Genomic DNA, 15878 nt, shown 5'->3' with positions numbered 1-15878 from the left:
TATGTTATCATATTTCAGTTATACGTCAAATTTTGTTGCAACAGCGGTTAAAAAAAAATGTCGAGTTCATTTTGTACCACATCGGGACCAACAATATGCACATTCAATACATATAATGAATGTATGTTGGGTACATCTCAAGCTTTTATTCCGTATAAAATCTTTATCTATCAACCGGAGGATAGATCTTTTATTTATGAGTGACATACTCTTCTTGAATTCTGATATATATTTAACAAAAAAATTTATTTCATAAATTATTTATACTTCAGGATTGGAATAAAGTACATATGACATACTGATGTCTGATTACATAATCTCACCTTCCATATACAAAAATATAAATTTATAATCACTAAAACATATTTTCACCATGAATATTAATATTATTATATCACACAATAGAAAATAAGTTGGCCTAGCAAAAAGGATCCAGCCATGCAACTAACTTAGAGCCATGGCGAATTATAAATGGGAGTTGCGACGGATTTAACCTGAAGATACTTATGAAGAGATTCCAGTCCACAGTCTCTTCCGAATCCGCTCATTTTATAGCCCCCGTAGGGAAGATCATTGTCGAAAGCGAAATAACAATTGATCCAAACAACACCGGCTCGGATTGATCTCGAGACTGTGTTTGCTGTATTCAAGTTATCTGTCATAATCCCAGCTGCTAATCCATACTTCGTACCATTAGCTCTCTTTATCACCTCTTCAACACTCCTACAAATTCAATTGGAATGAATCTTAGCACAATATACACAGACACACACACATGTATAAAAATATGTGATATATCATGAAATATAAAATTTCGTGTTGAGGACACCTTCCATTTTACTTCCTTTTCTAAAATTATAAAGCGAAAACATTAAAAAGAATGTCAATGATTGTCTCCATCATATGTTTATTTTTCCTCAGTTTTCGAACATTAAAATTCTAGTCCATAAACGCATGAACGTAACGTTCACGTATAATATATACTATTTTTCTAAAAGAAATGGATACTGGAATACTGGAGATTACAGTGGTTCATAGTGTTTTGTAGGAAAGAAATGGATAGTGGATGGTGGGGGATAGTGCATAAACGTTTATATTTAAGACGATTTACGATTCTTGGACCCTTTTTTTGTTCACAGAGTTTTCCCGTCATCACCTGGATCAAACCCAGGCCTCTTCCCCTTCGGGAGAAGTTGAGTGGCAGTGTAGTGCCGATTCTTGGACCAATTTAATTAAATATATTGATAGTAGTTTTCCCCAAGGATAGTTTTGTCAAATGAAACAGTGAAGCTAAGACACAACAATCAAACTGTGAACAATATGTGATAGAGCCAAGGGGATCAAATTGTTTATTACCGCTCAGAAGAACATAAAAAATGAACTTACTTGAACTTGAGAACTGACATTACAGGCCCAAATATTTCTTCCTTTGCAATAGTCATATCGTCCTATACAAATAGATTAATTAATATATATGTGGCGCATCATATGTCTTACTCAAAATAAAAGAAACTTGATAAAAATAAAATACTTACTGTGACATTTACGAAAATTGTTGGCTCAATGTAATAACCCTTTCTGTCATATGGCTTTCCACCATATAACAAAGTGGCACCTTCCTTCTTTCCAATATCAATATATGAAAGTATCTTTTCATATTGCTTCTTATCAACCTTATAATTAACATCCAAAAAAGTATTTCCCAGAGTTAATTAACGAATAAATTCATTATTTCACACTAAAATCATAAGAAAAGTTTGGAAGTCCTATTAGCGTCAGCTAAGTAATCCATTTATACATAATTCGATACTGGGTTTCCACAGTTTTCTTGGCATGTTAATTGTTTCTGACTAAAAGTAACAGAAACTTGATTTGCTTCTCTTATTTCTTTTCATTTTTAATTTTTCGGATAGTTACTAAGGAAATCGAAGACATGCCTGAGGTCCTTGACGAACATTTGGGTGAAAAGGGTCCCCTACCACCCATGTTTTTGCCTTCTCAATGAGCTTGATGATAAATTTATCATATATCCCTTGTTGAACGAAAACGCGGGAGCCAGCAACACATATTTCACCCTGGAACATTCATGCATTACTAGGGTTGCATATGAGAAATGGTATCATATGAGAAATCAAATAGTAATAAAGTTTGTTTTGCCTTGTTAAATAGAACTCCTTGGAGAGCTAGATCTGCAACTTTATCGATATCTACATCATCAAAAACTATGAAGGGCGATTTGCCTCCTAGTTCTAGTGACACAGGCTTCAAATTGCTTGACGCAGCCGCCTGCATTACAAGGCGCCCTACTTCTGTAGAACCCGTAAAACTAACCTGAACAAAGGAACAAATAAACAGATGAGGCCTCAGATATGAGATACATGGGAAAAAATTTAGGATTTAAATACTTTTCTATATTGCATTGCAAAAAAATACAAATGTATATGACCATGTCAATGTCCATGTGAGAGGTAATGGCGGCACCAGCCGTATGTCCATATCCTGTCACAACATTAAGTACTCCATTTGGAATTCCAGCCTGCAGCATTATATTTAACAAGTCGGGCTCGCGTTGTGTAAAACAAATCCATGAGAACCCACATAAATACTAAATCGCAATAATTCACAAGAAAGCTTACGCGCTTTGCTAAATGAGCGTAAAAAAGAGCAGAGAGAGGAGTCTGTTCCGCAGGTTTAACAACCACAGTGCAACCAGCAGCTAATGAAGGGCCAACTTTCATTGCAAACATAGTAGACGGGAAGTTCCAGGGAATAATATGCCCCACGACACCAACGGGTTCACTTAAAGTATATGCCTGTAGTTCCCTAGACATTTTCAACGTTTCCCCATGAATTTTGTCGGCTGCCCCTGCAAAGTAACGTATTGTTTCTGCCACACCGGGAATGTCTAGTATCTTGTTCATGTTGTATAACTTTCCAGCATCAATTGTATCCAAGGCCGCTAACTCTTCCAAATTTTCATCAATCAAGTCCGCAAATTTCAGCATTATCTTTCTTCTTTCCTGCCACATAAAACATGAATCATATTCAGGTTTAATACATTATTAGATATTTAGCTTGGATTTGGATTAAGCTGCAGGCCTACATGATATCAACAACTCAAAACAGTTTGCGTGAGCGTAAATGCAAGCTAGCCAAGGGGTCAGCATTTTCCAACGGTTCAAAAAGTAAATATAGAGAGTGACATACATGCACAAGTAACAATATTTCTTAAATAGACACATATATTCCAACAAAAAGATGATTATAAAAATAGATTAAATTTGGTACAAGAAATAATAATAAAATTAAAACCATGGTTTTTAAATAACTTGCACAAAAATAAGAGCACCTAACGTACATAATGCCAAAATCGTCGATGCTTCATCCATGAAATGTCGGATAGCAATAAAACCAGCAAAAAATGAAAAAAAGAAATATTGTAAAATTAGTAATACACATTTACTAAAATATTTTTTCTATGTTCATCTATTTTAAATTGTAATAGACTTTTTTTTTTCATAATTTCAAATTCATAAAAAAATGCAGTCGGTACTGAGAGTTTAAACAACCACCCATGTATATGATTTATAAATTATTGTACATGCAATGATACAAACTTTTTCTATAAGAATTGAGTTTCTTATTTAGATTAGAACTTATATGAAAACTTTTATCTAGGAAAACACAGAGGAAATTTCTTATTGTCTATTTACTGTAAAAATATTTCTTAACAATTACCAGCTATCCGTCTCTAAGATATCTCACACCATTGACGAATAAAGATTTAGAGTAACGATCATGAGTTATCCCCATTTTGGGTTCAAGTTTCTGAGACCTTCTCCCGTTAATTGACTCTCTCTGTAGCCTTCTCCCTCAAGGACTTTCTTATACGTCATTATTCATAGAATATCAAATATTAGTAAAACTTTAAAATTTGAATTTAGTACAAATTAAATATATTCGAGTTCGAGCTCGATTCAAAACTCAAAATTTTTTGGGGTTCCCACTTCGAAACTTGAAAATTGAGGGGTGATCGCATTCAGGGGCGGATCTAGGATTTTGGCATTGGGGGGGCCACCTTTGCGACGGTTTTAGAGAAAACCGTCGCAATATGGCGACGGATACAATAAACCGTCGCGGAATTTGCGACGGTTTTTGTAAAACGGTCGCTAAACCGCGACAGTTTCTATATAACCGTCGCTAAAATTTTTTTTTAAATATTTGGGGGGGCCGTGGCCGCCATATAGCGACGGTTGTTGATAAAACCGTCGCGCATTTTGCGACGGTTTCCGTCACAATCGTCGCTAAAAAATTTTTTTAAATTTTTTTGGGGGGGCCGTGGCCCCCGTTCGCCCTACACTAAATCCGCCCCTGATCGCATTCACTCGTCTCTTGTTGCCTTCGTGTCTGAACTCTATTTGGTATTCAGGTCCCAAATTCGAGATAAAGTTTTGATTTTGATACCCAATTGTAATAATTTTCCCATCTTCCGTTGAAGAAAAATGTACAAACTTTGGGAAAGAGAGTATTTTGACGAAGATTAATAAAAGAGAGTAAGGTGAGTAAAAATTTAAAAATAAAAATTAGTGCACTAAAACTAAGATTTAAAAATTCAGTGGATCAAAGCCTAAAATAGAAAAAATCAATGGACCATAAATTATTTGCCCAAGCGATTATGCTTAGGATGTTATAGACGACATAATTTTCTTTTATCCTTTTAATACACTTCATTTGATGATTTTTGAAATAATTTTGAATTTTCTGACATAAATTTAATGGTACGGCCCCCCTAAAACCATGTCTCTCCTCGACCTAAATCCATTGTGCCCTGCATCTAAAGAATTGTAAAAGAAACCTAAATCGGTATATTTCACTCAAAATCAGATCATTAGTAATAGTGATAATCAATTGTATCTAACCAAAATACCGACATGCCCATAATTTTAACTAGTGGATATTGGAGAAATAGGGGTGTCAACACAACTTCGTGACACCCTCCCCAAAAATATATACATTAAAAAAATCCCAGATCCAAATTAGTCAAATCTGCCACAAGTCTGATCTTTCCAAGACCGTTCCACTGGACCTAACTTCTTCTTTTTTTGTTATTTGTATACTGAACATGGCTTTGAGATTGTTTTATTGAGAAGATGGTTTACTTTTTGGGATGTCCAATAATTCAAATAAAAATTATCTTAATGAAGTGGTAGGGGACCGACGACAATCAGACTATGTATAGGCCTCTTTACTTGGTAATCTAAAAAATCAAATAAATGAAATGAAAATTATCTCTTTTTATATGATTTTGTTGCTATGAAAAATCACTTGATATATCAAGGCTGTGTCATATACACTAATATATTTAAAATTACATAAATTTATTTAATTATCATAAAATATGAACAAATCATATGACAAATAAAAAATTCAATGAAAATAATAAAAAGAAGCAAATATTGACTTAGCCACGCACGAGCTATTGTAGTAGCGATTAAAATAAATAATAGATATTGACGCCAGTAAGTCCAATCATATGTGAAATGTCGGCACCTTGAAATAAGGACGGGCTTAAAGCATGAGCTATCATGCAAATCAGACGCCTCTCCAATTACAGAAATTTCAGGTAGATTTTTTCAATAATTTTGAAATATTTTTTTTAAAAAAAATGTTCTTTCAAGTCTAATTTTTATACAATAATGGTCTTTAAAATCTTTTTTTTTTAAAATAGTTGTCTTCAACTCTAAAAACGTTTATATAGAATATTTGTTCAAATACATATTTATTCATAAAAACAACTTTTAAAACATTTTATAAAATTTTCTAAAAAAATACTTTTATAAAATGTTTTATACATACTTGTCCAAACATAACCATGTTTTTATTTATTTTCATACCTTCCAAAAATGATTTTTTTACTCACAATATTTTCTCAATGTAGCAATCAATACCTTGAAAAATTCAGGGCAACCACTAAACTTTTTTTCCGATACGAAAATTCGTCTCAAACTTACCATTGACACGGGTCATGCCACCACTACTTTGAGAATGGCAAAGTAAAAAAAAAAAAAAAAAAAAAATCATCTCATCCCCTATTTTTGATTGGGTTCCAAAACTTTCATTTCAATTCACATGTAAGGTTGCCAAATGAATTAATAAAATGATTAACTACATGAAATATTTAAAATTAATCAACAGTAAATTTGTGGAATCCAACCATCCGACAAAGCCAATTAAATAAGTTAAATAGATACATAACGATGGGAGACAAGCTTGACTCATATACAAATATCGAAGTTGTATCTATATCAAGTGTATTATTATCTCAAAAAACATTATTTATTCTTATGAACCACAACTATTTGTGTAACATGGGATAATGAGATGTCTCTTTTTCGAAACTACTATACAAGAATACATCTAAAATGAATGAATCTCATATCTATTATTAAATATTCACGCACAATTAGGGTAATACACTAAGAATATCTTAAATTTTCCCCGCAATATGTTACTTGCACCGACAAACAATAATTCACAAAATCTATCTAGTCAAATAGATTTCAGTTAATGTTTGATCTTCCTCAAAATACAAATTTCACATGCTAATTCAGTCAAATAAATTATCAAATGAAAAATTTTCACCACGATCAAATATTTTATTAACCCGACAAATTGTCGCAATCTTCCTTGTTAATTCCATGCCATATTTTTCAAACCGAATCATCAAACATATTAAACCCAAATTAACAGCACAACGAAATCAGGTTTATTATGGTATATAAGCTTTCTCATTACATAAATTTTTCTTCACATGACTCGAATACGAGATCTTGTTGAAATTATACGTTGAGTCACATCTTATCTATACTTCTATATTATTAAACTTCATCACCTCATACTAATTAACTTTGATACAATAATACGATAACAAAGTTTTTTTTATATATAATTTTATGATTTATAATATTTGTTAGCTAACTTTGCTGATATGAATTTATTAGTAATTTTGTTACAACTTTCAGTCTTTTTTCGATTTTTTCTTATGTAAAAGTTCAAATAAAATATCTATATAATTATCATATCTTTTTTTTTTTTTACTTTTATAAATATCATATCTTAATAAAATAACGTATATTTTTTACATAAAAATTATAAAACAAAAATTTTGCCACGTTACAGTAAGTATGTATATATATATATATGTATATATATATATATATATATATATATATATATATATATATATATATATATATATATATATATATATATAGGCATTGGAAAAGAAGTGAATAAATGACTTACACGTCCGGGTAAGCGAGGCCATGGACCAAGATCAAAGGCCTCCCGTGCAGCCTTGACCGCTAAATCGATGTCTTCTTTGTCCCCTTCAGCAATGTTCGCAATCACTTCTTCCGTTCTCGGATCTATGCTTTCAAATTTCTTTCCTGATTTAACACGCAATTACACATTTCACCTTAATTTTTACACCCAAAATGTATTAATCTAAACTCAATTTTGTCAAATTTAACTTAAATTTTCAATATTATAATTTTAACGCCGACCAGATTCAGTGAACGGCGAAAGATTCCCTAGTGGTCTATGTGACTCCGTTTTATGCAAAGCTAGCCAATCTGTATCATTTTCGATCAAATAATTTAATATTGAGGCGATATTTTATTCAACCTCTTGAAAACGACCACGGAAAAAAAAAAAAAAAAACAGTCTCATGTTGAACGAACTTTCATGTTTTCCAAGTTGTCGTATAAAAATTTGCAAGCGACGAAACGAGCAGTATATATCTTCATGTTCTTATCATTGCTCCACAACACTTATATGAAAATCACGCATAAATTTGCAGCTGAACGAGCTAGAAGTTCCGCCGTAAACCGCGTAAAACTAGCAGGCTTTATATAATTAGAGTGAGGATAGAATGAAATCGAACAGTTTGACGAATCAATCAGAAGATTTGGAAAAAAAAAAGCAGTTACGGAAATAGAGAGAGAGGAGTGAGGAACCTGATAAAGCGTCGACGAATTCACCGTTGATGAAAAGTTTGATGAATTTGATTTCAGGAATCTTCGCGTGAGACTCCATGAATTCATTGGCTTGCACAGTCATATTTGTTCTGTTCTGCTTAAACTGGAGGAGAATAGGAAAGAATAGAGTAGAGAGAAGATGATTGCCTGACGTGGGAAGCGAGACAACACGGGGAGATGATGCCTAATTTTCAAGGAATCTATCTGACACAGCAGGCCCATGGGCTTCTGGTTGGATCTATTTTTAATACTTTTTTGGGGTGTGGGTCACACTTTTAAATTTTAAAAATAAAAAAAATTAACAAATCTATTTGGATTTATTCTAATTGATTTTTTCGATTAAAAAAATAATAAGAATGATTAAAAAAACAATCCAGGTACTTTGTGAGACGGATTTACAGATTTATATTCATGAAACATATCGATCTGATTTATATACAGAGTGTGAAGAGTAATATTTTTAAAACAACAATAATATTTTTTTCATAATTTAAGTCAGATAAGAGTTCCGTTTAAAAAAATTGATCCGTGAGACGTGAAACGATCTCATAAAAAAATAGAGTATGTCTCTTGTGAGACGGTCTCACGAATCTTTATTTATGAGACGTGTCAGCCTTACCGATATTCACAATAAAAAGTAATACTATTTTATGGATGACCCAATAAGAGATCCGTCTCACAAAATACGATCCGTGAGACCGTCTCACACAAGTTTTTGTCAAAAAAATAATGATTAGTTGATAAGTGTGGCAGACAGGTTGTTATCATGACAAATTTGGTTACAACATCAAATTGGATATTCCAAATTCCGCCCCTTTCTATGCTAATATTTGGACCTTTCAATTTCATAACTTTTTGCTTACCAAGTGTAATAAATGATACATCGGACATATCAATGCTACATTGTTAGAATATACATACACATGAGTTGATGATTATGGTATTAATGATTATGGTACATTTAGGGATCACAATAGGTCGAATATTGGTCGAGGACGTATGTTAAAATTAGGAAAAAATTATGTTAATTTTAACATGTTAAAACTTAACCTCATATTTGACTCGACTCATAACCGAAATTTAAAAAGTTTGACCCACCATTTAACATTTTTAATAGTACGTTTATAACAAAAATAAATAAAATTAATTCCATAATGTCTTATTACAAAATCAATTCAATCAAACACAAAAATGACAAACTGAAACATTTTTTACGCATAATAATTACCTACAAATAAATAATGATATAAATTTTGTCGATTCTTGCCTCAAAAAAAAATATTTGTCCAATGATATAATTTTCTATATTGTTATAAAGTAGAGTTCAAAACATATCATTATCATATAATTTTCTAAAATTTAATACTCGTATCCAACCTAATACCCGTTTAAGCATATTCATGCCCGACCCAACAGAGTCGGGAACTGGCCAGGTATGATTATACCCGGACCCATTACCGACCCGACAGAGTCGGAAAATTATTCCTATAATACTTGCAAGAATATATTACATATATGGCTCCATGGTAATCCAGAAGATGGCCATGTAATCAACTAAGGTATAGTTTGGTACATGGGATAAGAGATGGATTGATAAATAATCATCTCTTATCCCATGTTTGGTACATTTTTTAAAAGCTCATGATATTATCATGAGCCCGTGATAAATAATTTTATATAGAGATAAATTATCCCTTAAATGAGATGTGATCATTTTAATCTAATGATAAAAACACCACAAATGACTTAATTTCCCTCAATATATAAAAATCCTAAACCCTATTGTTCTCTCATTTTACTTGTAGGTAGAAATTAAAATTAAATAAATATTTTTATTTATTTTTATATATTATATAATATGATAAATATATAAATGAACTCGAGATAATTATATAAATGATTTGTATGAATCTCAATAAAATTATTAGTATCACTCGATTAACTTTAAAAATTTATATTTGACTTGGCTCACAAAATTAAGGGCTCAATTATCATATTATATAATATATAAAATTAGGTAAAATAAAAATAAATCATGCAAACATTGTCGGCGCATGAACAAATAAGAAATAGAACTCAAGCAACAAATTTGAAATTATAAAAATTATTATGATAAGGTTAATTTTGTCATTACAATCTAATATATAAATTAATCACTCTTATTAAAATCATACCAACATTAAATATAATATCCTACATCTTATTTATCCTTAACTTATCCTTATATTATATATCACATGTTTATCCTATCATGCGTACCAAACTATGCCTAAGCAAATTAAGAAACAATGACAAAATTCCGTATTAATGAAATTGGACAAGTTTCATAGATACAAGAAGGGAACAAATACAAACCACTTCAAGTACCAAAGGCAGGCGACTTGTGGTAGAGTAGATGCTACCTGTGGGGGCAGTGCCCTCACATGATCTCAGCCATTGATTTTACATGGTGATTAAATCTGGGCCTTTGATCACTTCATGGGGTGTATGTGTGTTTAAATCTGGACCTTTGATCACCTCATGGGGGCAGTGCCTCACAAGGTAGGGTGAAATAAACCGGCGACTTGTGCTTCCCTATCCAACATTGGAAGGAAGGGCAATCATTAAGCTAACTCAACTGATGGACGACTCAAAGGTTATCAGCATCTGTACATTAAAGGTTAAACCTTTGTTCTCTTTTAGCTTATTGCATACAGTTATCTGTATCTATTTTATATTTATCCGCGAATGAATCAATGTCGAGAAGTAGGACTTCTCAAACTACTCATCTCAATCTTATCAGTGTAAGATAACTTCTTGATAATGTTAACAAGAGCAGGTTTTGTCACCAATATTTCTTCTTCATCCTGACTAGTAGAAGACAAGAAGTTACCGGTGGAATGATTCTTCCTGATTTTTGTCACGGGAGGCTCTACATCCCACCCCATGAAATCGGACAAAGTCATTGAACCTGTCGGAGTCTCTGCTGCAGAACTCAAATTCCCGGCCTCATCTTCTCGGCTTAGTGGCTGTGATTGAGAGGAATATTTTGTTGATTGATTCCACGTTCCAGCTTCAAGTGATGGATCTTGGGCTAGAGAATCTGCATACAAGACATCCTCGATACGAGACATCACTGTATTGGCCAAGCTTTCCAGTACCCTAGAATAGCTTTCAAGTATTGACAACCCCACATCCTACAATGTTGGAACTTGGGATTAACAAAATAGCTAATATAGTAAGTGATGGTTTCTTGGTATCGGAAAAGATAGAAATCAAATGTTTTTTTTTTCTTATTTTCATTCATACTTTGTTGTATTGGATTTTACTAATGTCGAGTGATGATTGAGGAATTCCGGGAAATTGATGTTTGAGAAGGAGTAAGATAGTTTCGGCTCGTTCTTCGAAAAGCTCTCTCTTCTCCAAGCTCACAGCCGAACCCCATCCAGATTTCCCATCCTTTTGGTGCATTTTCCTTTTCCATATCACAATAGATGCCTCAATTCTGTTCTTTAGGTCAAGAACTTTGTGCTCCGATGACATGTCCATTGTCAAAAGGAATTGCTGAGGATCAAAGAACTCAATGGTAATGTTTTTATAGACCGGTTCACCTAGGCTTGATCTACCATTCTGCAAGACACCAGCACATACAAAGATCATAAAAACGATAATAATTTTCTAATGAACATTAACACAAGAAATATTCTCCTTTCCCACACACCTTGGGGAGCGATTCAATGTAGTTATCCGGGATCTCCATGTCTAAAAGTATTTGAGCATTTATCGCCATGGACGCTTTCAATACTTGATTTACAGCTTCCTTCTGTTTTTGCAAAAACTGCCGAGATTCTTCTGAAAGTCCTGTCGGGGGAACCTTTACTGTAGGCAGCCACCATTTATCATTTCTTTGGATCCCTTTTTCAGACTCATCGGCATCTCTTGAAACATACCAGAATTCTTGTTGGCCTTCAAAGTTTTCCAGGATACCCTGCCGTTATAATTTCAATACTACGTCTGGCAAGTAACAAGAGTAAAAGAAATTAATGATTTTGCAAGAGACATAAGTAGCATATTCTTACGATAAGCATTGCATCAAGCTTGCGTAAGGCTGGAATGTTCAACATAAGGTCTCTCCTTTGTTGAGTCAACATTATCTAAGAAACATGAAATAAATACATGCAAAATATTATCATAAAATACAGTGAGTACTCATGAAAAATATTGCCCTTTTCTTGAGGAAAATGACAAATGATATTTTACCTCCATGTCTGTTCCATCCTTTGATTTCTGTTGAGAAGGAACAAATTCTACTATATAATCTGCCACTGATAAAAGCCAATCTACTTCCTTTTTCCATCTTTCCTTCCTCTCTACAGACATTGGCTCTAACTTACTTTGCTCTCCGAAGACAGAAGCTGCAAGATTTTGATCATGGGTCGCTAATTAATGTACACCATACCTAAGAAGGAGGTAAAATAACCGCGAAAATCTAATTTGGCCTTGTAATATCAGAACAGCAATCCCATATATTATTATTTTTTTTCTGCTCATAATCACATTGATGTGAAACTTTACCAGCAAGATTTGTGATGGCATTCGACAAGGCCAAAGCAGAGGAAACACCCTTTCCTCCACCGGACATGTCCTCTCCTAAAAGCAACTTGGCAAATCTTTCCTTCATCAATTCCATATCTAAAACCGAACGAAATAATTAATATCGAATTCCCCCACGCATCATTAACGAACAAGAATAAAAACGAAAAACCAAGAATGTATCATTATGTGTGAGTGACTGCATGACATTGGATTAAACTGAATCAAATGTGAGGTTGAAGATTACCCGAAGCCGGCCTTTCCCTTTTGCAATTCCCTAATCTAGGTATCGATTTAGAAACGGGGCTTTTATCCAAATCACTATCTACTTGTTGAGCTTCCGGTACCTCAGGCGATGCCGCACCTTCACGCATATTTTCTATCTTCTCATCATGCTGATTGATGAAATCGAACATTTTCCGAAATTGAAAAGACCTGGATTTATGTACGCTCCTTTCTTCCTTGACCATAATCTTCAAAGCTCATTAACTTGAATCCAAAAATACCAAACACATTGGAACAATCTATCAAGATTGGAAGCCTCTTAAATCGATTCACCAGGAAAAATAGACAAGGAAAAACCCCTCTTCTCCGCGAGGAAATCGTAAGATGGGAAAAGGGTTTCTCTGATTTTCCCTAGTTTATCAAATTTCGTGACCGAGTTTAATGATTTTGATTTTCTAATAAGAAAAAAATTCAATCTTGAGAAGCTGTCATTGAACGTGGGAAGCATATTGGATCAATGGGAGAAAAGAAGAATAAACAAGAGAGAGGGAACGAGTGGCCTAGCTTTTCAACTCTGGCAAAAAGCCCGGGAAATCGTACATAGCTAAACCCAACTTTATTCCATATATATATTTTCCACCAATATTCTCTTTTTTTAATATAATTTTAATTATTTTAAAGAAAATTTATATCCATTTTAACTCAATATATTATAAATTTTAAATTTAAAACAATTATGTAATGTGATGGTACAATAATTGTCTATGCAAATAGAATGCAATGTGATATGATCAATTCTGTTCACATTTACAATAACAAAATATTGCTTTTTGTGAAGTAATATTTTTGACGGAAATAATATTTTTTTATGAATGACCCAAATAAAATATATGTATCAAAAAATGCATCCCCGAGACTGTCTAACGAGATTTTTTGTGTGTCTCTAGTGGTAGAGCAATCGAAACGTAATACTTGAACTGCTATTAAGTTTGATATATTTGAGTTGTACTATAAATATTAACTATAAATTTTGATAAAATGACAAGTACTCGGTTCTAAATTGATATCATAGTCAAGATTAGGGGTTTAATTCTTATTGATCGCAAGAAGTGCAATTATTAAAATATATATTATGGAATGTAATAATTATCAATAATTGTCTTTTTGGTAGAACAATTAAACTGAATCTTTATCTCTTATATGTTTATATGTATTTGAGTTGTAACATTACCACCACCTATATTTTTTTTTGTAAAACGGCACACATTTAGACTTACATAATATTACACCCAAATCAATCAATAATATCTTAATCTGATAAATAAGCCCAAATCGGCTTACCCGTGGAATGTCCTAATATGTTACATGAGGAATAATTGGAACAATATTATCGAATTCTTTAATAATATTATTGATTATAAATGGATTTTCACAAAGAAATGAATAATTTAGTAATGTTAAAAAATGATTTTCTTAATTAAAAACATATTGTTACATGCTTCTCAATTGAACTCCTTAAACATATAAATCTTCAAAATAAGCTTATTAAAAATACCAAAAAAGCATTTAAACTTACATTTAACTTTTCGAACATCGTTAAACCATCTAGATAACAAACAAAATAATCGAATAAAGATTAGTAATATCTTAATTATTAATTACTTAATTAAAACAAACCCTTTTACGGAGATCTAAATTTTGAAGGCTCTGAATGTTTGCTGCATGAATTTGGCACTTATTTTGAATCAAACCAGCTTGTAACTCACAATATTGGGATTATTTCAAGTGCCGTGTGGCTATAATTATAGACGTGAGCTGGAGACTTGTGCCTTCATTTTTCATTGAATTACAGTTTCTCTTAAAGCGGGGATTGATCTTGTTGAAACCGTTCGTATAGCAGACAAATTTTTGAGCCGAAAATTGTGGCTTGCTGTGCTCGAATCTGAATCAGCGAAGATGATGTCCGTCGAGATGAACGACCGGAAAAGTGAGTTGGTTTCATCTTCCCCATCTTCATTCCTTTTTATTTGTTCTTTTTACTGTTTTTTTCATGCAATTGTTGCTCGTGCGTGTTGTTGCATTGTTTATAGGAATTTTTCGGAATTTGTTAGTGGTGACGAGAAATGGTTGATGTGTGACTGTTTCTATGCTGTGCAGAACGTGTATGTCGGGTTTAGTTTCCGGGCGGCGGGTAAATGGTTGATTTTTGTCTGTTTCCCTACTTCGAACACGGTACACGGTAAGGCATTGCTGGTTCTTTCTCAGAATTCACGTAAATGGTTGATTCGTGCTTCTTCACGTAAATGGTCGATTCGTGCTTTTTGGTCAAACTAGACTGGCTGGCCCTTCGTGTGTTGTACCTGGTTGTTTGACCTCGAACGCACCATCTTGAATTATGTTAAAGTGGCAACTCAGTGTTTTCTTTACGTTTGTTAAGGGTCGCTGATACGTGAACGTGAGTAAATAAATTATCATAGCAATCTCAGATTCTTATAAAGAAATTTTCCAAAAACCAACCTTTTTCCCACTTTTAGGTGCATCTATTGCATCATAATATATATCTATCAGTTGAATAATCTTTCTCCTCAAGCAATCCTTTTCAGAGGCACATTGTATTGTCAGCAGCCGATCCATAAATGAAAGCCAGCTAGTAGATTTCCTCTTATCAGGATTACCTGAATAATCTGAATCGATATATTCCCTGAATGTAAAATCTGATCCTCCATAATATGATGCAGCATTTGAGGTACCCTTAATGTATCTAAGGATCCTCTTGACAGTGCTCCAATGCTTTCGTCCAGGATTTGCCATATACCGACTAACTGCTCCCACTGCTTGAGCAATGTCCGGACTTGTACAGATCATGGTGAACATCAAACTTCCCATTGCTGATGCATATGGTACTCGAGACATCTCCATCCTCACTGCTTCACTGCTAGGACAATCTCGAAAAATAACTCGAAGTTTACAGGAAGAGAGGTCGATATTGGCTAACTATCTTGCATGTGAAGCGTTGCAAAACTTTCTTCAAATAATTTTTCT

The 15878-nt window shown here is 33.2% G+C and overlaps 2 protein-coding genes and 1 long non-coding RNA gene across 4 annotated transcripts; 1 reads left to right on the top strand and 2 right to left on the bottom strand.

Annotated features, from left to right (window-relative positions):
- Window positions 1–227: 227 nt before the first annotated feature.
- LOC140842756 (aldehyde dehydrogenase 1-like) lies at window positions 228–8236 on the bottom strand. The gene is made up of 9 exons (XM_073210880.1): window positions 8019–8236; window positions 7306–7448; window positions 2637–3020; window positions 2447–2536; window positions 2158–2331; window positions 1938–2075; window positions 1536–1673; window positions 1387–1448; window positions 228–723 (listed from the first exon to the last, which is right to left on the bottom strand). Exons 1-9 carry the CDS (start codon window positions 8119–8121, stop codon window positions 450–452), a joined length of 1506 nt encoding a protein of 501 aa, XP_073066981.1. The 5' UTR covers window positions 8122–8236; the 3' UTR covers window positions 228–449.
- A 2075-nt stretch (window positions 8237–10311) lies between these two features.
- Window positions 10312–10798, top strand: LOC140842755 (uncharacterized). Its single transcript, XR_012120479.1, has 2 exons — window positions 10312–10402; window positions 10585–10798. It is a non-coding gene; the product is annotated as an uncharacterized lncRNA (long non-coding RNA).
- On the bottom strand, window positions 10749–13354 carry LOC140842754 (rho guanine nucleotide exchange factor 8-like). Of its 2 annotated transcripts, XM_073210877.1 has the most exons (7): window positions 12859–13350; window positions 12594–12710; window positions 12279–12433; window positions 12098–12172; window positions 11740–12006; window positions 11328–11648; window positions 10749–11215 (listed from the first exon to the last, which is right to left on the bottom strand). In XM_073210877.1, exons 1-7 carry the CDS (start codon window positions 13079–13081, stop codon window positions 10772–10774), a joined length of 1602 nt encoding a protein of 533 aa, XP_073066978.1. In that variant the 5' UTR covers window positions 13082–13350; the 3' UTR covers window positions 10749–10771. The 2 variants fall into 2 exon arrangements, with proteins under 2 accessions (XP_073066978.1, XP_073066979.1); XM_073210878.1 differs by lacking the exon at window positions 10749–11215 and having other exon boundaries at window positions 11322–11648; window positions 12859–13354.
- Between the last annotated feature and the right edge of the window lie 2524 nt (window positions 13355–15878).

The sequence above is a fragment of the Primulina eburnea genome, chromosome 10, assembly GCF_022965805.1.
Source record: "Primulina eburnea isolate SZY01 chromosome 10, ASM2296580v1, whole genome shotgun sequence".
In the NCBI taxonomy this organism is placed as follows: domain Eukaryota; kingdom Viridiplantae; phylum Streptophyta; class Magnoliopsida; order Lamiales; family Gesneriaceae; genus Primulina; species Primulina eburnea.
Note: the sequence above shows the minus strand (reverse complement) of the source record. Positions and strands in the feature narration are given on the sequence as shown.

Bases quoted from the DNA above. Each gene is read 5' to 3' on its own strand.
- LOC140842756 (XM_073210880.1), bottom strand. From the start codon at position 8,121: ATGACTGTGCAAGCCAATGAATTCATGGAGTCTCACGCGAAGATTCCT. The intron at 2,332-2,446 runs GTCATATACATT...TCCTTTGTTCAG, and splicing joins CTCACATGGACATTGACATG to GTTAGTTTTACGGGTTCTAC. The intron at 724-1,386 runs GTAAGTTCATTT...TTGAATTTGTAG, and splicing joins ATGTCAGTTCTCAAGTTCAA to GAGTGTTGAAGAGGTGATAA.
- LOC140842754 (XM_073210877.1), bottom strand. From the start codon at position 13,081: ATGGTCAAGGAAGAAAGGAGCGTACATAAATCCAGGTCTTTTCAATTT. The intron at 12,434-12,593 runs GTAAAGTTTCAC...AAAATCTTGCAG, and splicing joins TGCCATCACAAATCTTGCTG to CTTCTGTCTTCGGAGAGCAA. The intron at 11,649-11,739 runs GTGTGTGGGAAA...GGTGTCTTGCAG, and splicing joins ACATTGAATCGCTCCCCAAG to AATGGTAGATCAAGCCTAGG.